The following is a 22,115-nucleotide window of genomic DNA, read 5'->3' as shown; positions in this document are numbered from 1 at the left end:
GAGTCATTAATACATACAAATCTGGACTGCAGTTCCACAAAACACTTTAAAATTATTCTCTGCAAATCTTAGCTTACAAATGTGCATTTGTGTGTAATCTTTTTATCCTCTGTTTTAATGGAAATGTAAATCATATTTTAAATGGATCAACTGCTCAAGTGAAATAGCACCAAGTGCTCAGACTGCAAAATTTCACAATCAAATAGCAACGGACCTGTGGAATAAATTGCTTCTGAACTAGACGATGTAAATTGATTCAATGTACAAGTAAATGCATTTTTGCAAACAGTAAAAATTGAGGATAAGGCAAGAATAATGGCAGACGAGGTGAGAATATATAAAAACAAGACAGGATTATAAGGTTAACCAGTCTTTTCTTTGATAAACTGATGCATTATCTTTAAAATTATAAAACAAGATAATCATAAATTAAGATTGATTTTATTTTTTAAATTGCGAAACCCAGTTTAGGCACTGTGGTGTTCAGGATATTATAAAGATTGGAAAACACACAACATAGATTGGGCAAATCGAAAAGAAATATTAGCTAAGATTAGAAATATTGTAGATAATTGGCTGGATGGGATGATAATCAAGGGAAAACATTGAAAATGAATAAATGAGAAAAGGGATTGTAGCAATGAACTCTGGTCAGAGCACAGAGTGAAGCAGTGAGCAGGACTTTGCGAGATATTGATCTTACAGCTTAGAAAGAATAAATCTGTAAAGTTATAGGAGTATTGGCTGTAGCAACATTGATGAAATTAAGTCAGGGTGCATTAAATGTTAACGAGCTTGAGGTTGAATCTCTTTGACTGCAATTAATCCACGTTGGAAAACGCCCATAAACGTAACCAGTTTCTTTTGTTAGTCCCCAAGAGGCATTGTCTTCAGATAGGTAATCTCTCTGAGCCATATCTGGTAACAAACATTACATCCTCACTTCATGTACTTCATGCAGGTCGTCAGAATTTGCAATCCATTTAGTTCCCGGAGTTCAGCCTTGTGCCTGAACACAGCAAGATAAATGTTACAGCAGAAGGAAAACCCATTTGTCAATTTCACCAAAAGCTGTTTGTTGTCAAAATGTAATATTAAAGTCAGGGTCTTTGGCAGCTTTTTGCTCTTTAAGACAATGGTTGTATCAAATGTACCAACTCGAGATAGTGCCTGATCTGAGCAGCTCTGCGGATGTCAGTGCTCACCAGCCAGGGGAATTTTGTTTTTATTCATTCATGGGATGTGAGCAAGAGCATGTGGGACAGTTTTTTTCAAAATGGTGTCGGAGCGATGCGACTTCTTACAAGCTGTGCCCAGCATACCTTCTAATTCTATCTTTTACTCTTGTTCTATGCTTCTAAAACCTTATTCTAACTCTTTTAAATGCTCTAACAATGCTTTAATTCAACTTCTTACAGATTTGGCGATCCTTAAGATATGACTGTAACACTACATTCTGCACTCTCTCGTTTCCTTCTCTGTGAACAATATGTTTTGTCTGTATAGCACACAAGAAAAAATACTTTTCACTGTATGTTAATACATGTGACAATAATAAATCAAGTCAAATCCATTTATTACCTATCCTATGAAGGTATTCACACAAATGGATGGGATAGGTAGAGACTCACAGTCATAGAAAAGTTACAGCAAAGAAGGAAGTGATTCGGCTCATCTTACCCTTGCTAAGCCAGGAACACCCAGATACCCTTTATAATTCCACCTTCCTGCACCCGGTCCTGTGCTTACAGCACTTAAGGTGCGGATCCAGATTCTTCTTAAAAGAGTTTAGGGTCTCTGAATGCATCATCACCTTAGGCAGCAAATTCCAGACACCCACAACACTGCGTAAAAACATTCATCCTCAAGTCCCCTCTACAGCTTCTGCCACTTATCATAACAGCAGAACAATCAAATTGAGCCCAATGGCTTGGCTCCATGCAGTCAACTTGATGTAATGTTTGTAACGAACCATCTTAAGAACTTCACTCAAAAGGTTGGCTAAACACTAATGTTAAAGTGTGAATAGCATGATCAGATTTCTGGAAATATTAAATGGTCAGTTTAAATGATTTGCATGATTATGAAGATGGATCACAATGATGAAATGGGAATTTTTAAAATTTGAATCCAATCAGTTTCATTTACACTGCCGTCCATATGAAACTCAGATATAAGAACATAAGAACTAGGAGCAGGAGTAGGCCATCTGGCCCTGTGGACCTGCTCCGCCATTCAATAAGATCATAGCTGATCTTTTTGTGGACTCAGCTCCACTTACCTGCCCGCTCACCATAACCCTTAATTCCTTTACTGTTCAAAAATTTGTCTATCCTTGCCTTAAAAATGTTCAATGAGGCAGCCTCCACTGCTTCACTGGGCAGGGATTTCCACAGATTCACAACCCTTTGGGTGAAGAAGTCTTCCTCAAATCTGCTTCCCCTTATTTTGAGGCCATGCCCCCTAGTTCTCGTTTCACCCGCCAGTGGAGACAACTTCCCTGCTTCTATCTTAGCTATTCCCTTCATAATCTTACATGTTTCTATAAGATCTCCCCTCATTCTTCTGAATTCCAATGAGTATATGTGCTAATCCCTGAATGTGGAGAGTTAATGTTAAGCTTTACCTGGGTTCTGCCAAGCAAAGTTTACCCAAAGCGATTGCTGCATTCTGTTGAAGACCACTTTCCTTGGCATCACCACCAGCATGTTTCAGCAGTGTTCTGACAATGTCAGACTGGAGTAGAGATGTAGCAGCTCCCGGGATCTCGAAGCAGTTGGAAAGGGAAAGAGCAGCGTTCCCCACTACCAGCTCATCATCCGAACACAGCAGCTTCCTTAGAGCCCTGAACTCTGGGACAATGGAACAAAAGAGACAGGAACCTTTAGTGAAAGTGGATGGGTTTTCTAAAAAGATAACACGTAGTACATAACTCCATTCTGCTAAATTGAGCTGAAAGATTTATAAGTTCATAAGATATAGGAGCAGAATTAAGCCATTCGGCCCATTGAGTCTGCTCTACCATGCAATCATGGTTGATATCTTGTCATTCCCATTTTCCTGCATTCTCCCCATAATCCTTCAACCCATTACCAACTCCTGCTTAAATTTACTTACCATTCCAGCATCCAATAGAATTCCTAGAGTGCAGAAGGAGGCCATTCGACCCATCAACTCTGCACTGACAACAATCCCACCTCAACCCTATTTCTGTAACTCCACATATTTACCCTGCTGGTCCCCCTGACACTAAGGGGTAATTGAGCATGGCCAATCAACCTAAACTACACATCGTTGGAGTGTGGGGGGAAACTGGAGCACCCAGAGGAAACCCACGCAGACATGGGGAGAATGTGCAAACTCCACACAGACAGCCATCCAAACTGGGAATCGAACATGGTCCCCAGAGTTGTGAGGCAGCAGTACTAACCACTGTGCGGCTTGGTTCCATACAGTTAACTCTATATAATGTTTGTAATGATACATCTGAAGAGTTCCACTCACTAGTGTCAAAAGGTTGACTAAACATTAAAGTGTGAATTGCATCATCAGATATCTGGTAATAGTCAATGTTAAATTTTAATGATTATGAAAATGGTTTAAATCATTAAATGGAAATTTTTTAAATGTCACATCCCATCAGTTTCATTTACACTGCAGTCAATGTGAACCGCAGGGAAAAATGAAAAGGAGTTTCACCATCAGCACTAGTCTGGAGTCCTTTTGAATCACAGAATCATAACGGTGCAGAGAGGGCAGTCATTTGGCCCATCATATCTGCACTGGCTCTCCAAATGAGAATCATGACTTTATGCCATTCCCCTATCTTTCCACCTCCGCCTAAACATTATTTCCATTCAAATAATCATCTAATATCCTCTTGAATGTGTCATTGAACCTTCCTCCACCACATTTCCAGGCAAGGCATTCCAGACCCCAATCACTTTGTATGAAGAGGTCTTTTCTCACATCACATTTGCTTCTTTTGTGAATCACTTTAAATCTGCGCTCTCTCATTCTCGATCCTTTTAGGAGCAGGAACAGTTACTCATGGTCTATTCTGTCCTCATGATTTTAAACATCTCTATCAAATCTCCTCTTGGCCATCTCTTCTCTATGGGTAACAGTCCCAACCTCTCCAATCTACCCTCAAAAATCCAAGACCGCAAGAAACTACAAAGGGTCGTGAACAAAACCCAGTCCATCACGCAATCCAGCCTCCCATCCATTGACTCTGTCTACACTTCCCGTTGCCTCGGAAAAGCAGCCAGCATAATCAAGGAAACCACGCACCCCAGACATTCTCTCTTCCACCTTCTTCCGTTGGGAAAAAGATACAAAGTCTGAGGTCATGTATCAACCAACTGAAGAACAGCTGCCATCAGACTTTTGAATGGACCAAACTCATATTAAGCTGATCTTTTTCTACACCCTAGCTATGATTGTAACACTACATTCTGCACCCTTTTCCATATGCACTCTATGAATGGTATGCTTTGTCTGTATAATGCGCAAGAAACAATGCTTTTCACTGTATATTAATACATGTGACAATAATAAATCAAATCAGTAGCCGGCGATGCCAATAAAGTAGTATTTTTAAAAATCCATACCTGGTACTCTGCAGGCTGTAGGGATGGGTACCAAACATTGTTTCTGTTGACTTCAGCCATTATCAGACAACATGCAAAATTAGGCTGATAATTGAGTTATCTTCCTTTTTCAGGTGCTTATTAAGTGCGCTCCATCTCCACATTGCTTTTGCTTCCGATTACTGCGGTTAGTGTTCTTTTTAAATCATGATTAGACAATGTATTAATAATGGTAGTGTACAGACCCACCATTATAATAATGTTCTGTTTACTGCTGATGCTGGGAACAACACCAGAGTGCTGTAATTATTATAGATTATAAATAGATTGTGCTATGTTTCAATATACGGAGTCCACCCACTCAGCTCGATGCCCCAAGCTTAGTGACAAAGTCATTTTTTTGAAAAATTGCTCAAAGCAGAAACTAATTATCACGTACTTTTATCACATTTGACAATCTCTTCTCGGGCCTGTTCGCTATTGCTGCTGCAAATTGCCAAGGTCTTTGCAGCATATCGTGTTGTTGTCTTCCCACCCGCCTGAAACACAAAAAAAATCAAAGTGTGGGAGTCAGGCAAGCATGTGAACCAAAACTCTGATGAAGCATCATTCTTTCTCCCTCCCCACGCACCCCCTTGGTCACTGCCAAACACAACATTGCTCTTACCTGATGCTCACACACAACAGTTCCCAACTGGGTAGGGGAGGGGGGTAACTGAACAATAATCGGAGCACCAAAAACAAAGGTAGCCCTAAGACCAGCAGAACAATCAAACCTGAGAGCTGACTCTTGCTTCTCTTTTTGCATGTTATTTACCTTGGGGTGGCATGGTGGCACAGTGGTTAGCACTGCTGCATCACAGTGCCAGGGACTCGGCTTCAATTCCTGGCTTGGGTCACTGTCTGAGTGGAGTCTGCACATTCTCCACATGTTTGTGTGGATTTCCTCCAGGTGCTCTGGTTTCCTCCCATAGCATGAAACAAGTGCTGGTTAGGTGCATTGACCCAAACAGGTGCCAGAATGTTGCAACTAGGGGAATTTAATGGTAACTTCATTGCAGTGTTAATGTAAGCCTTACTTGTGACTAATAAATAAACTTTAAACTTTTGTTTTCCATTGTCCAGCAGGAAAGATACCCAGCTGAAGAAAAACTAAACCATTGATAGACCAGGACTAAAGTTGTTCATGTTGAAACATAGAAGGATAGGACACAGAAGACAACCTTATGGCATCATGCCAACTGTTTGGTATTATTAATTAATCTCCTACTCCTGCTCTTTTCCCATATACTTGCAAGTAGTGGTCCAGGTCACTGAAGTAGCAGAGCACAAACCTAGAGCAGTGTTCGTGGGTCTTTGGCTTGAATCCCACCTTGGTAGATAGTAAAATCATCCTGTGGGCAGCATTGTGGCACAATGGTTAGCACTCTGTCTCACAGCGCCAGAGACCCAGGTTCGATTTCCAACTTGGGTCACTGTCTATGTAAACATGCACGTTCTCCCCGTGTCTGCATGGATTTCCTCCGGGTGCTCCAGTTTCCTCCCACAGTCCGAAAGACGTGCTGGTTAGGTGGATTGGCTGTGTTAAATTCTCGCTCAGCATATCCAAACAGGTGCCGGACAATGGCAACTCGAGGGTTTTCACAGTAACTTCATTGCAATGTTAACGTAAGCCTTATTTGTGACTAATAAATAAACTTTAACTTGTGGCAGTCAGGAGTGAGCTGGAAAGTATGTACCTGCAAACATTTTCCCTTAAAGCTATTAACTAGTCTTAATTTAAAATTTACTAATGAATCTGCTTCCGCTTTTAGGCTGGGCATTCTAGGTCAGTCATTGAGTCATTATGGTATAGGAAGGAATTCAGTCCACCGAGCTTACAATGCAGCAAACAAAAACTCCCTTATGTCACCTATAATTATTTTTCCAATCGTTTTAAATCTGTGACCTCCGGTTACTGATTGCCACTGGAAACACAATTTCTTGATTTGCTCAATCCAAATATATATTTTAAAAGTTGATTCGTATTATGTACTAAAGTTCATCAGCGTTACTACCTTTACAAATTTGAGCATCTTTTTCACGATTCCTGCACCCACTGCTTTTTCCACCGCTTCAGCGGACTGATGGAGCACATGGCTCAGAAGCCCAGCTGCTCTCTGCAAAATAACCAAAAAAAAGACTAACTCTCAAAGCAACAACAAGATGATCCTAATGATTCATTAGCAGCACGATAGGCCTCTGTCCTAAAACACTATGCAAATTCCTGTCAGGGTAACTGTATTCTATTAGTGACTGAAACACAGCAGCAATTAGGCCAGGAATGGACTGTACTTACTGTGAGAATGCCACCATCTGTGCTGTTCAGCAGGAACATGCACCTTTCTGTAATGGCTGGAGCTTTTGCCTGAAACACATAGATAGGATGTAAGGAAGGGAAAGCCAGACACCATAAAAGGATGAAGTGAAAACAAAAAAAAGTTGAAAGAACTCAGCAGGAGAGAGTTAAATCTTGAGTCCGTATGCATCTGCAGAATTTTGCTATAATATCATGAAAGGGTGATTTATTTACTGCTTTGATCTAATTTTCAAACATTCTGATACAGATTCCTTTATTCCTTCTATCCTTTTGAGCTTAGGAATTGCATGCAAACGCTGCAAAGTGATTTATCTTTCATATAATTTAAAAAATTAAATTGAAAGATGCACTTAAGTTGACTTAATTTAGTCAATTCTGTACCATCGTATCTTTTAATGCCTTAACCAATATATGGTAATATACTAGAGATTTTCCATTCAGTAGTAATTATGCTAATAGTAGGGCTTGCTGCCAAAATTACCACTCTGTATTAAATGTTGTGCAGCTGCTGGCATCGCTGCAAGCAGAGCAAGCTTACTTAATATCTTTTTTTTCAAAAATCCCACTCATCCAAGGAAAATAGGGAGAGCCAACATTCGATTCCCAGTTGATGCAGAATTGGCTAATCTTCGTACATTAAAGTGTCCCAAGGACAGGAAGGATCTCATTCCTGACTACTATCCAAATAGCCTTGTTGGAAAGTGTACATGTGAATATCAGCTGCAGCCTGGCTCAGAATTGACTCTGATGCCCTACGGATGAATAGCCTGCCAAATGAATCAGTCACACAAACACATGAAGCTCAGTTGCGCTTATAGGAATCAAACTGCCATTGCCTTCAGAGCTAATGCGAGCAAATGGTTTAAAAACAGCAACTAAAGATGAGCATTTGCTGACCTTGTCTTTAAATTCCTACCTGGATGGTGCAGCATTGCTCTATGGAAATATTCATCATCAGGCCCAGAAGAGCATATAGCATTTCCCTGTACTTCGCCTCGGTGACAGATGATATAGCCTCATCCTATGTGAATGGAGAAATGTTGTTCAAAATTGGGTGACAAAATATTTCAGAGCTTCAAGTCACAGGCTCAGAAATCAATGGGATTGATGCCATCAGAAAGAAAACCTCAGTTTTATAATCAAACTAAATCAAGGTAGCTTGAAATAAATAAAGAGTATTTTTATTATCTATTCTAACCCAGTCATTCCACTATTTCAATCGGCCTTTCAATCCACTCCTCCAATCCTATATTTCTGAAGTTTTTCCAATTCCTGTGAGAATCAAACATTTTAATTACAGGATTGATCCTGCAACCCACCACTGCCATGACACAGCTGGACCGTAACAGTACGACAAACTGGTTAAAACTGATGTTAGGAAATCATAGAATGCCACAGGACAGAAAGGGGTTGTCTGAGCCAGCACAGACAACAATCCCACCCAGGCCTCATAAACCCATGTATTTACCCTGCTAACCCCCGGCACTAAGGGGCAATTTACCACGGCCAATGAACCGAACCTACACACCTTTGGAGTGTGGGAGGAAACTGGAGCACCCGGAAGAAACCCACACAGAAACGCAGAGAATGTGCAGACTCTACACAGTGACCTGAGGCTGGAATCGAATCGGGATCCCTGTGAGGCAACAGTGCTAACCACTGTGCAACCACGTCATCCTAAATGCTTTGTCATGCAGAACGGATAGAGTGTCTGAGTGAAGTGATGGAAGCAAGGAGCTCATCAATGAAACACCTGGATGATGTTACTGGAGAGGGGAGGGTAAATCTGATGGGTGAGCTAAGATGACCCTCTACATTCACAATGTGCGCTTGTGTCCAATAATCTATCCCACCCAAACCCACAGCATGTTTGTACATTAAAGATTAATTTCAGCAACATAAGGTGCAATTTATCTTTTCTGATCACAGAAGAGAGAGGTGATGGCGCTAGACTATTAGTCCAGAAACTCAGCTAATATTCTGGGGGCCTGGATTTGAATCCTGCCACGGCAGATGGTGAAATTTAAATTGAATTTTTTAAAAAATATCTGGAATTAAGAATCTACTGATGACCATGTCAATTGTCGGAAAAACCCATCTGCTTCACTAATGTTCTTTAGGGAAGGAAATCCGCCAACCTTCCCTGGTCTGGCCTACGTTTGACTCCAGAGCCACAGCAACGTGGTTGACTCTCGCGGGTGACTAGGGGTGGACAATAAATGCTGGCCAGCCAGTGACACACCCATGTCCCATAAATGAATTTAAAAAATCATATTCACCCTGATTATAACCCAAACGAGAAAGAAAGACTTGCACTGATTCAATAACCTTCACAATCTCAGAATCACAAACCAAGACCTTTTCTTGAAAGGTAGATGCTATTAAAATTCTGGCAAACACTAAATGCACAAGAAGGCCCAACATGCAACAAGATAAATGACCAGATAATCTTTCTTTTAATGGCGATGTTGGCTCAAGGACAAATATTGGCCAGGACACAGGGAAACCACCCTTACATCTGGAAATATTGGACTTTAAATAAAACCCCAAGTCTTTTCAGTACACACAAGCCACTGGCTGAATTACTGCAGAGAGAATGGAGCCCCACTCTGTTGCCAGACAAGGTATTTCTAAAAGCATCCAAAATCTAACTGCCAGCTTCAATTAAGACAACGGGTTCAATTAAGACAATGGGTTAAAAGCCAGCTGAAAGCCAACCAGATGTGTGCTCTGTGAGAACAAGTCATGGAAGCATAACACAGAAGTGAAAGCCAGCAAACATGCTCACACTTCGCCTCACAGCCAGGGATATTGCTATCTGCAAGTATATTCATGATCTCTCTCTGACCATTCAACCAATATAATTCGGGAGTCAACAGTTAACCTCTTCACTATCAACTACATGGCCAATTCTTGAGTCATCTTCAAATTTCTCAATCATACCTCACACATTTAAATCTGAATCATTAATAACAACAAACAGCAAGGACACCAACACTGAGCCGCTGGAAACCATTTTCCATTCACAAAAACATTCATGTCCTTTGTTTCTTATCACTGAGCCAAATTGGAATCCAACCTGCCTCATTCCCTTGTATTCCATGAGATCTCACTTTTCTGACCATTTTGCAATGTGAAACTTTGTCAAATGCCTTACTGAAATACATGCAGACAACATTCACTGCACTACCCTCACCACCTCTCATGTTGCTTCCTCAAAACATTGTTAATAAGACACAATCATCACCTAACAAAAACTATGATGTCTATCCCTGAACAGTTGGTGCCTTTCTAAAAGGCAGCTCATTCTGCCTCTCAGAACTGTTCCCAATAATTTGCCCACCACCAAAGTCAAACTGACTGGCCTAAGGTTTTCTGGTCAATCCTTTTATTTTTATTCATTTATTGGATGCGAACATCACGGGCTACACCAGCCTTTACTGTCATCCCTACATGCCCTTGAGAAGGTGGTGAGCTGCCTTTGTTAATCGTTGAGGTCACTCAGATGTAGGCACACCTACAGTGCTGTTAGGGAGGGAGTTCCAGGATTTTGACACAGCGACCCTGCAGGAATGGCGATATATTTCCAAGTCAGGATGGTAAGTGACTTGGAGAGAAACTTCCAGGTGGTGACATTCTCAGGATCTGGTGCTCTTGTTCTTCCAGATGGTAGCGAACGTCAGTTTGGAAGGTGCTGCCTAAGGAGCCGCAGTGAGTTCCTGCAGTGCATCTTGTAGATAGTGCATACAACTGGCACTGTTTGTCAGTGGTGGAGGGATTGAATGTTTGTGGAAGGGGTAGTAATCAAGTGGGCTGCTTTGACCTAGGTGCTGTCAAACTTCCTGATTCCTGTTGACTCCAGTTTTGCTCGTACACTTTGATGCCATACTCAGTCAAATGCTGTCTTGATGTCAAAGGTAGTCACTCACATCACCTCAGGCATTTAGCTCTTTTGTCCATGTTTGAACAAAGGCTGTAATGAAATCAGGAGCTGAGTAACTTCTGAGGAACCCAAACTGAGTGTCTGTAAGGAGTTTATTACCGAGTAAATGCTGCTTAGTTAGCGCTGTTGATGATCCCTTCCGTCACTTTACTAATAATCAAGAGTAGGCTGATGATGCGATAATTGGCCAGGTTGGATTTGCCCTGATTCTTGTGTTCAGGCCGTAGGTAATTTTCCACATTGCCAGGTAAATGCCAGTGTTATAACTGTTTGAACAGCTTAGCTAGGAATGCAACAAGTTCTAAAGCACAAGTCTTCTTGCTGGAATCTGAAATAAAAACAGAAAATGCCAAAAAAACTCAGCTGTTCTGACGGCATCTGTGAAGAGAGAATAGAGCCAACAGTTTGAAACAACATTTTCTGTTTTTGTTATCTTCAGTACTACTGTTGGAATATTGTCAGAGGTCATAGCCTTTGCAGTATCCAGTGTCTTCAACAGTTTCTTGATATCATGTGGACAGAACCAAATTGGCTGGAGACTGACAACTGTGATCTGTGACCCCTGGAGGAGGCTAAGATGGAACATCCACTTGGCAGTTGGTTGCAGATTGTTGAGAATGCTTCAGCCTTATCTTTCACACTGTTGTACTGGGCCCCTCCATCATTGAGGATGGGGCTATTTGTGGAGCCTCTTTTTCCACTAAATTGGTTAATTTTCCACCACCATTCATGACTAGCTGTGACAGGACTGCAGAGCTTAGCTCTGATCATTGGTTGTGGGATCATTTAACTCTGTCTATTATTTGCTGCTCATACTGTTTCACATTCAAGTAGTTCTGCTTTGTAACTTCACCTGCAAGCCTGGTGTTGCTCCTGGCATGGCTACCGGCATGTCATTGAATCAGGGTTGATTCCCTGGCTTGGTGGCAGTGGAAGAATGAGGGGTATGCTGGGCCATAAGGATACAGATTATGGTTGAGTACAATTCTGCTGCTGTTGATTGCCCACAGTGTTTCCTGGATGCCCAATTTTAAGCTGCTATATCTGCTCAAAGTCCACCCCATTTAGCACAGTGGTTGTGCCACACAATACAATGAAGGTACTCCTAACACGACTGCCTCCTACCTGTATACCACTGTGCCAGCACCTCAGCTGGATCTGTCTTATTGGTAATACCCAGGATATACCCAGGAATGGTGATGGTGATGATATAATTCCATATGACTTATGTCAGCCTGTTGCTCAACTACTCTGTGGGACAGCACTCCCAATTTTGGCACAAGCCCTCAGATGTTAGGACTCGCTGTTGTAGTTTCTAGTGTCCAGGTCAATACCAGGTGGTCTGTCCGGTTTAATTCCTGTTTCATTTGTAGCAGTTACAACTGACTATCTTACTTGGCCATTTCAGAGGGCAGTTGGGAGTCAATCATTTTGCTGTGGGTCTGGAGTCACATGTGGGCTATACCAGGTAAGGAAGACAGATTTCCTTCCCTAAAGGACATTAATGAACCAGATTGGTTTTTTACGACGATAGTCATTTTAGACTTTGAATTCCAGATATTTTGTTGGGTTTTTAAATTCCACCATCTGTCGTGGTGGGATTTGAAGCCGGCTCCCCAGAGCATTACCTGAATTTACTAGCCAAGCGACAATACCATTGTTATACCACCTCTCCATATCCCTTGCAACCTTTTTAAATACTGGTACTACCAAACAAATAGGTGACAGACCACAACATGCAGTGTGTTATGCCCTTGCTTATATAAATCAGGGCCCTCACACCAATTCCAGACAGATGCCCCAGGCAAATACAGGAAGTGCAGGGTGCAGTGTAGAATGGGCATGTTGTATTGAGTCTTGCAATGCTCACATTTGACCCAAACAAAATGGACATCATAAAATCAAACCGTCTGACTCTGAGATAAGAGTGCGTCACAGAGCCAAGGCTGATGCTTGTCATATAATTCCTCTAAACTATTCTGCCATCTGTCACACGATTCATATTATTTCAGGGTTAACAGTGAAAGCCACTTTCAAATCAAGACCATACGAAATATGTCACATTTCCAACAGCTTTCCATGTGAAAAATTAAACAAAGTCATTTTGAATATGTCAACCCCTGATAACGAGCATGGTTGTGTGTCACAGAAGAGATTCTCATTAATTAGGTGTTAATGTCCTAAATGGACACTGGACATTTCTGACTCAAGACAAAAACGGAAACATCAATATGGAAATTCAAGTTGCTTCACGTTCTCAGGAAACTTACGACTGCAATTAGACACGATTCCCAATATTCTTCACTTTGTGCTATTTGTCCAGATATTATCTTGTCAGATGCAATAGTTCCGCTGACTGATATGCACTGTGGAAACACCTGCTTGTTCACCAACTTCAGGTTTTTCTGTAAGTATCAAACCAGCAAAATTAGGATGTGCGTAAGAAACAGTAAAATATGAATGAGTTAAATGAAAAATACTTTGTTTGAAATTCAAATATTACTTGTACTGAGCACTTTTTTAAAAAAATCATTTATGGAATTTGGGCATTGCTGGCTAGACCAGCATTTATTGCCCATCCCCAATTGCCCTTGAGAATATAGTGGTGAGCTGCTTTCTTGAATCTCTGCAGTCATGTGGTGTAGCTTACACCCACAGTGCTGCTAGGGAGGGAGTTCCAGGACCTTTACCCAGCGACAGTGAAGGAATGGTGATATATTATCAAGCTAGGATGGTGTGTGCCTTGGAGGGGAACTTCCAGGTGGTAGTGTTCCCATGTGTCTGTTGCCCTTATCCTTCTAGATGGTAGTGGTCGTGCGTTTGGTAGGTGCTGTCTGAGGAGTTCCAGTGAGTTCCTGCAGTGCATCTTGTAGATGGTACATACTGCTGCCACTGTGTGTCTGAGAAAGGAGTGAATGTCTGTTAATGGGGTCCCAATCAAACAGGCTGCTATGTCCTGGATAGTGAAGTTTCTTGACCATTTTTGGGACTACAATCGCCCAGGCAAATGGAGAATATTCCATTACACTCCTGACTTGTGCCTTGTAAATGGTGATGTGAAGATGCCGGCGTTGGACTGGGGTAAACACAGTAGGAAGTCTTACAACACCAGATTAAAGTCCAACAGGTTTATTTGGTAGCAAACGCCACTAACTTTCGGAGCGCTTGCTGCTCCTGATCCTTTCGGAGCAGCAAGCGCCCCGAAAGTAGTGGTGTTTGCTACCAAATAAACCTGTTGGACTTTAATCTGGTGTTGTAAGACTTCTTACTGTAAATGGTTGCCAGGCTTTAGGGAGACAGGAGGTGAGTTACCTGCTGCAGGACTCCTAGCCTTACTTGCTCTTGTAGCCACAATATTTATATGACTGTCCAGTTCAGTTTCTGGTCAATGGTAATCTCCAAGATGTTGACAGTGGGGGATTCAGCGACGGTAATACCAATAAATGTCAAGAGCGATGGTTTGATACTCTCTTGGCATTGACTGGCATTTGTGTGGTGTGAATGTTAGTTATCACTCGATAGCAGCACAAGCCTGGATATTGTCCAGGCCTTGCTGTATTTGGACACAGACTGCTTCAGTATCTGAGGAGTCATGAAAGATGCTGAACATCATCTATCATCAGCGAACATCCCCATTCCCGGCCTTATGATGGAGGGGAGGTTATTGATGAAGCAACTGATGATGGTTGAACCTAATCTACTATCTGAGAGACTCCCGCAGTGAAATCCTAAAAAATGAGATGACTGACCTCCAACAACCATGTCTTTTGTGCGAGCTAAGTGTGATTCCAACCCACCCAACTCTTATTGACTCCAATTTTGCAAGGGCCCTTTGATGTCGTACTGGGTCAAATGCTACCTTGATGTTAAGGGTAGTCACTCTTATGTCACCTCTGGAATTCAGCTCTTTTGATCATTTTTGAACCAAGGCTGTACTGAAGTCAGGAGCTAAATGAATGGCTCTATCCAAACTGAGCATCAATGAGCAGGTTTTTGCTGAGCAAAAAAACTCCACTCACCTGATGAAGGAGCAGCACTCCAAAAGCTCATGATTCCAAATAAAGCTGTTGGACTTTAACCTGGTGTTGTGAGACTTCTTACTGTGCCTACCCCAATCCAATGTCAGCATCTCACACTGCTGATAGCACTGCTGATGACCCCTTCCAACATTTTACCAATGATCAAAACTGAGGAACTTGTCCTGCTTTTTGTGTACAGGACATAGCTGGGTAATTTTCCACATTGCCAGATAGATGTTAATGTTGTAGCTATACTGGAACAGATTGGTTTAGGATGCAGCAAGTTCTGGAGCACAAGTCTTCAGTACTATTGCTGGAATAATGTCAGGGCCTATAGCCTTTGCAGTATCCAGCGTCTTCAGCCATTTCTTGATATCACATCGAATGAATCAAATTGGTTGAAGGCTGGTATCTGTGATGCCGGGGACCTTTGAAAGAGGCTGAGATGGATCAATCACTTCTGGCTGAAGATTGTTGCAGATGCTTCATCCTTATCTTTTGCCCTGAAATGCTGGGCTCCCCCAAGATTTAGGATGGGAATAATTATGGAGTCTCATTACTCAGTGTGTTGGTTAATTGTCCACTGTCATTCATGATTGAGTGTGGCAGGACTGCAAAGTCTAGATATGATCCATTGGTTGTGGGGGTTGCATAGCTCTTTCTATCGCATGCTGCTTACGATATTTGGCACACAAGTAGTCCTGAGCTGTAGCTTCATCCGGTTGACACCTCATTTCTAGGTATGCCTGGTGCTGCTCCCAGCATGCCCTCCTGCACCCTTTATTGAAGCAAGGTTGATTCCCTGGCTTGGTGGTAACTTAGCAATATCAACAAATAATCCTGGATGAATTCTAAATATATTGTCAAAATATACCTTCAAACACACACAGATTAAGTTTAAGTGGCTGGTGAATGTCAGAAGCCTCAACATTAATTCCTTACCAGGAGACCTTCAAATGATGGTAACACATTGACTGCAAACTCACTTCGACAATGCTTTTTAAATCTAAAAGGGAAGAAATCAAACATGTTATTGTCAAGAATGCTCATCATTTTGATGTCTGTGTCACCTTTCAATCTGAGGTTTTGGGCCCAGGAAAGGTTTTTAATAGTCCAAATTTATCAATTCATCCAATCACAGAATTCGTCTGGTGCAGAAGGAGGCCACTCAGCCCATCGAGTCAGCACCGACCACAATCTCACTCAGGCCCTATTCCCGTAACCCCCACATATTTACCCTACTAATCACCTGACACTAGGGTCTATTTTGCATGGCCAATCAACCTAACCCACATATCTTTGCACTGTGGGAGGAAACCAGACCACCCAGAGGAAACCCACACAGACACAGGGAGAACGTGCAGTCTCCACAGACAGTGACCTGAGGCCAGAATTGAACCTGGGTTCCTGGCGCTGTGAGGTAGCAGTGCTATCCACTGTGCAACAATAGTGTCCCAATGTATAATGTTGAGTATTCAATACCAGCAATCATTGTGGAATAAGCATTCATTACAGTTTTAATTGGAGCCTTTCAACTGTCCATCACCAAAGTAGCCAGATAATACTGGCCTGGCTAATTTGAGACACTCACCACCCACCCTCCCTTCTTGAATTTTGGACCTCAGCTGTCTTAGATATTGTGCGTCTTGCTGTTTCTTTGCCTGGCTGTGGCTATGGAATGTTTAGTGAGCTGTGCTTCAGTGTTGTTCCTCCCTGCTTTGCAACAAACATTGCAGTTGCTGTTAGCATATCTTCACAGCCACACGGTTTTCTACTCTTTGGGGAATGTTGGGGTCGGGGTGGAGGGGAATGCTGGGGTCGGGGTGGAGGGGAATGCTGGGGTCGGGGTGGAGGGGAATGCTGGGGTCGGGGTGGAGGGGAATGCTGGAAGGAGCTCGAACTGATTATCAACCTGTTCAACCGCACTGAACGCTCCTTCTGTACTAGCATTGCATTCAAACCCAGAGCCTCTGGTCCAGCGGTAGGGGCATGACCCAAATTGTGTATACTCTAACACAATGATGAAAGGACACTAAGAACTTGTTGTCCTCATGCATCAATTGCTGAAACTAAGCACACAGGTACAGCAAGCAATAAAGAAGGCAAATGTATGTTGGCCTTCATAGCAAGAGGATTTGAATATAGGGATAGGGATGTTTTGCTGCAACTGTATAGGATGTTGGTGAGGCCACACCTGGAGTATGGTGTACAGTTTCGGTGTCCTTATCTGAGGAAGGATGTCGCTGCTATTGAAAGAGTGCAGTGAAGGTTTACCAGGCTGATTCCTAAAATGGCGGGTCTGTCATATGAGGAGATACTAAGTAGGTTAGGATTATATATATGGGTTGATGGGTTTTTGATAAGCGAGGGGATTAAGGGTTATGGGGAGAGGGCGGGAATGTGGAACTGAGCCACGACAGATCAGCAATGATCTTATTGAATGGCGGGGCAGGCTCGAAGGGCTAGATGGCCTACTCCTGCTCCTATTTCTTATGTTCTTATATTCACTGGAGTTTAGAAGAGTGAGAGGGGGATCTCATAAAAACTTATGAAATTCTAACAGGATTAGACAAGGTAGATTCAGAAAGGATGTTCCTGATGGGTGGGGGAGTCCAGAACTAAGGGTCATAGTTTGAGGATAAGGAGTAAATCTTTTGAACTGAGGTGGAGAAATTTCTTCATCCAGACGGTGGTGAATGTGTGGATTTCACTACCATAGAATGTAATGGAAGCAAAAATGTTGTATGATTCAAAAATAAATTAGATATAGCTCTTGGGGCTAAAGGGATCAAGGGATATGAGGAAAGGGGGGATCAGGATATTCAATTTGATGATCAGCCATGATCAAAATGAATGGCGGAGCAGGCTCGAATGGCCGAATGGCTTACTCCAGCTTCTAGTTTCTATGTTTAACCGGGGTTATCCGCGTCTCCATGCAGCAACTGAGATGGTCTTAAAATAATGGATTTATTGGTCCTATTGTTTTGTTTCGCTCTACCTGTGAGGAAATAGCTAGTCAGATTCGATAACATAGCACAGTAACAAAACTGAAATATAGTCCCATTATTCAATGAAGAACTTCCAGGGGATTGCTAATGGTGAGTACAGGATATAGAACATTAGGATGATTGGCTATACTAAATTGTTCCTTAGTATCAGGGTGACTAGCAGGGTAAATACTTGGGGTTAGGGCCTAGGTGGCATTGTTGTCGGTGCAAGTTCGATGGGCTGAATGGCCTTCTTCTGCACTGCAGGGATACTATTCTATTCTGTGACCACGTTTACTGTGTGTATTTCTGGTCTCCATTTTGGAAGGAAGGGATATAGAGACATTGGAGAAAGCTTTAAAAAACTTTACAAAGCTGATACCGCAACAGAGAAGCTGTATCTTTTAGGAAAGATTGACAGTTGAGACTTTTTATTTTAGAGAAGAAAAGGCTAAGAAATGATAGAGCCTTTCAGATTATGATGGGGTTTGGTATAAGGTAGATGTTTCACTTGTGGGGAAATCAAAACTAGAAGCATAAATATAAAATGACTAATAAGATCAATAAAGAATTCAGGAGAAACTTCTGTACTATATGTCTAGAATGTGAAACAAGCTATCACAAGAAGTAGTTGAGGCAAATTGCACGAGTGCATTTGAAGGGGAGATAGATAAGTGTAAGGGGGGGAAGGAATAGAGGGTTATGTTGATGACATTCAATGAAGTAGGAAGAGAGGCAGTTTATTAGAAGGACAAATGCTAGCACAGATCTGTTCGGCCGAATGGAGGGCGGCACGGTAGCACAGTGGTTAGCATTGCTGTTTCATTGCTGACCTGGGTTCAGCTCCTGGCTTGGGTTACTGTCTGTGTGGAGTTTGCACATGCTCCTTGTGTCTGCATGGGTTTTCTCTGGGTGCTCCAGTTTCCTCCCACAGTCCAAAGATGTGTGGGTTAGGTTGATTGGCCATGTTAAAATTGCCCTTAATGTCCTGAGATGCATAGGTTGGAGGGATTAGTGGGTAAATATGTAGGGATATGGGGCTAGGGCCTGGGTGGGATTGTGGTTGGTGAAGCCTATTTCTGTACTATAGGGATTCTAAGTCTAAGTAAGTTTCTGTGCGGCAAATACTATGTAATTCTATGTAAACTGTCAACTTTCTATGGCATGGATCGTGGATTACAAATAGGAAATCTCAATAGTGTTCATGTCAGGTAGAAACACCAACAAAAACAGATCCATTAGTGGACACTGGAGAATAATGGTCTCTGTTTCTGTAATCTGACTGGTCAAATTACTCAATAACACAACACTGCACAATGCTTTAAGAAAGCAAGATGTAAAAATTCTAAGCAGATAAACAAAAGAAGATTACTTATTTTCTGGCACTAGGCCGGTGAGGATTCCCATGGCTCTGTCAGCAGTTCCATCAGTACAATACATGAATCCAATTAGGATCTGCATCAACCTACAGAAAAATACAATTAATATCTACCAGTCAGGAAAGAATGAAGTCACACTTATTTAGTTTCTCATCACAATCGCAGAACATCCATACATGTCTTAAAATCAATGGATGAACATATTCACATGCGGTACAGCGGCACAGTAGTTAGCATTGTTGCTTCATAGCGCCGGGGACCCGGGTTCAATTTCAGCCTCAGGTGACTATCTGTGTAGAGTTTGCACATTCTCCTCATTTCCCATTAATAAATCCTTTTTTGCATCATCAAAAGGATCAATGTTTACCTTAGCCACTCTTTTTCATTTTATGTATTTGTATACTTATATGGGGATCGGGTTGGGTGGGATTGTTGTCAATGCAGGTTCGATGGGCCAAATGGCCTCCTTCTGCACTATTACGGATTCAATGGTTCAATGATGATTCTATGCTTACATGTTACATGATACTGTTGCTATAATCTAGGGTGCAGTGTTTTTACTTGATGAACTAGCAGTAACAAAACTTCAACTCTTTTCACACTAAAGTTTAATATTAAATGGTTTGACAGGGTGGATGTTGGGAGATTGTTTCCCCTGCTACAGAGTTTAGAATTAGGTCATTGTCTCAAGATAAGAGACATTTAGCATTGAGATGAGGAGAAATTCTTCACTCAGATGGTTATGAATCTTAAGATTTCTCTATCCTTGAGGAATTGAGAATGCTCAAGCATTGGGTATATTAAAAAAATAAGTAAAGAAAGACTTGGACTTATGTAGCACCTCTATGCAGTACCTTCCAAAGCACTTTACAATGAAATACTTCTGAAGTGTAGTCATTATTGTAATGCAGCCAATTTGCACACAGAATACTCTCACAACCCACAATGTGATAATGAACAGATAATCAATTCTTTAGTGATAGTTACTGAAAGATAAAGATTAACCAGAATAACTTTCTGGTTCTCCTTTGAAATAGCACTGTGGAATTTTACAGGGCCACCAGAAAAGAATAAAAGCATCTTGGTTATTGTCTCATTCGAACAACAGAGATTGATAGATTTTGGAGCATTATGGGAATCAAGGGATATGGACAACAGACAGGAAAATAGAGTTATGCACAATACCAACTATCATCTTACTGAATGGTAGACCAAGTTTGAAGGGATGTCCAACCTATTCCTACTCTTATTTTTTAATAGCTTTCAAAATAGTCCTAGTGCTGAATGAAAAAAAATTATTGTTTTTTATTTGATGTACTCCTTTTACAGCTTAGGTACAAAGCAGAAAAATGCTAGAAAATTCTCAGCAGGTCTTACAGTATCTGTGGCAAGAAAGTAGAGCCAATGTTTCGAGTCTAGATGGCCCTTTGTCTCCAGCATCCACAGTATTTTGCATTTTGCGTAGGATCCACTTTTATTAACAAGATATTAATTAGATTTCCAGCAGGAAAGCGGAGGAAAAGGAGCTTTCTTTCCTGCTAAACCATTCATGCAAAATTAACACAGTAACGTCTTGGAGCCACTCCACTGGAGGGGGAAGGGGTGCCGCAGGAAATGGGTTTGAGATTCAGGAAAGAATAATGTCAGACTGGTCATTCCAGTATATTTCAAGGCTGTCATTCTATGATAGGATTTTCCTTCAGGTGAAAAAGCAATGAACTCTTGTTTCACTAGGTCAGATTTCCATGACCAGCATGTTGCCACCTGCTTCAAAGCACATTTGACTAAGTGAATTTTTCACACTCATTTCAGTGGTAATGGAAAGAATTCTAATAATGATTAAACTCATAGATATTCAGAGAATCCTACAGTGCAAAAGGAGGCCACTCCATTCATCAAGCCTACATCGACCACAATCCCACCCAGGTCCTATACCAATAACCCCTCACATTTACCCTGCTAATCCCCCTGACACTAAGGGCCCGATTTTACCAAAAATATGGTAAATTCGGGCATCGGGCCTTTAATGCGATCTGCACCCGAACCCGAGCAGTATGCGGCTTTACTGATATCCGATTCGGGCACGGATCCGGTGCATTTAAATCAATTTAATGAACAGCGCGCCCAACTCTCCCACCAAATCCCGTTAGCGACCTGCTAAATGGGTGGGGGGGGAGAGGAGGAAGGAGGTGGGTCAGATGTATCTCTTGAGGGAGGGGGGTGGTGAGAGGGCTGATCATAGTCTGGTGGTGGGGAGGGAGGCCCAATTGCTCACTGATGGGGGGGGTAATGGATGTCTGGTGGGGGGGCATTCGTTCCTCCGGTGGGGAGGAGCGATTGCCCACAGAGTGGCAGCGGAACCACCCCACCCCCGCCAGAGATACATTTGACTGGAGCTCTAGGTTCAGTGAATTGCATTAGACAGGACAGCAATCAGATTATTAACTCTGCTTGAAAATCCTCTCCTCTGCCCAGGATTAGCATGGATATTTTGATATAGATCGATAAGCAATCTCCTCTCCATGAGAAATGCCTGCAAGATTCATTTGTCTGATCAAAGGTTTATAACAGTGACCTGAGACAGCTAGCTATTGTTTTCTGCCTTCTTTACAGCAGAACCTCTTTAAAACTCACAGGCTCTCTTTCACCTAATCATGGAAGTCATCACAGGGTTACAAGATTCCATCTTTCTGTGACTACCAGAACAAAATTAGCACAAGAACGACTTCCAGTGCAAGGCACATCAATGATCCGTATCACTGACGTGCCTCCTCCTCTCCACCCCCAAGGATGATGTGTCAGAGAGCCACTCTCTCCACTTTCTGCTGTATTTTTC

At 42.0% G+C, this 22,115-nt stretch overlaps 1 protein-coding gene across 2 annotated transcripts in view; it reads right to left on the bottom strand.

Moving 5' to 3' along the window:
- Positions 1-422: 422 nt before the first annotated feature.
- The window catches only part of ttc12 (tetratricopeptide repeat domain 12), a 44,233-nt gene continuing 22,540 nt past the window's right edge, over positions 423-22,115 (bottom strand). Inside the window, exons 13-21 of one of the 2 annotated variants that reach the window (XM_080214798.1) lie at positions 19,273-19,365; positions 15,856-15,919; positions 13,165-13,299; positions 7,868-7,972; positions 6,931-6,999; positions 6,650-6,751; positions 5,032-5,131; positions 2,627-2,852; positions 423-1,009 (exon numbers count right to left, since the gene is read on the bottom strand). In XM_080214798.1, coding sequence (XP_080070924.1) covers positions 940-1,009; positions 2,627-2,852; positions 5,032-5,131; positions 6,650-6,751; positions 6,931-6,999; positions 7,868-7,972; positions 13,165-13,299; positions 15,856-15,919; positions 19,273-19,365 — 964 coding nt within the window. In that variant the 3' untranslated portion in view covers positions 423-939. The remainder of the gene's footprint in view (positions 1,010-2,626; positions 2,853-5,031; positions 5,132-6,649; positions 6,752-6,930; positions 7,000-7,867; positions 7,973-13,164; positions 13,300-15,855; positions 15,920-19,272; positions 19,366-22,115) is intronic. The other variant, XM_080214799.1, reaches the window with a different exon arrangement.

This window comes from Carcharhinus amblyrhynchos, chromosome 29 (genome assembly GCF_965287045.1).
Source record: "Carcharhinus amblyrhynchos chromosome 29, sCarAmb.v2.hapA, whole genome shotgun sequence".
Classification (NCBI taxonomy): domain Eukaryota; kingdom Metazoa; phylum Chordata; class Chondrichthyes; order Carcharhiniformes; family Carcharhinidae; genus Carcharhinus; species Carcharhinus amblyrhynchos.
The sequence above is the reverse complement of the archived record's forward strand: the minus strand, read 5'-3'. Positions and strand labels throughout refer to the sequence as shown.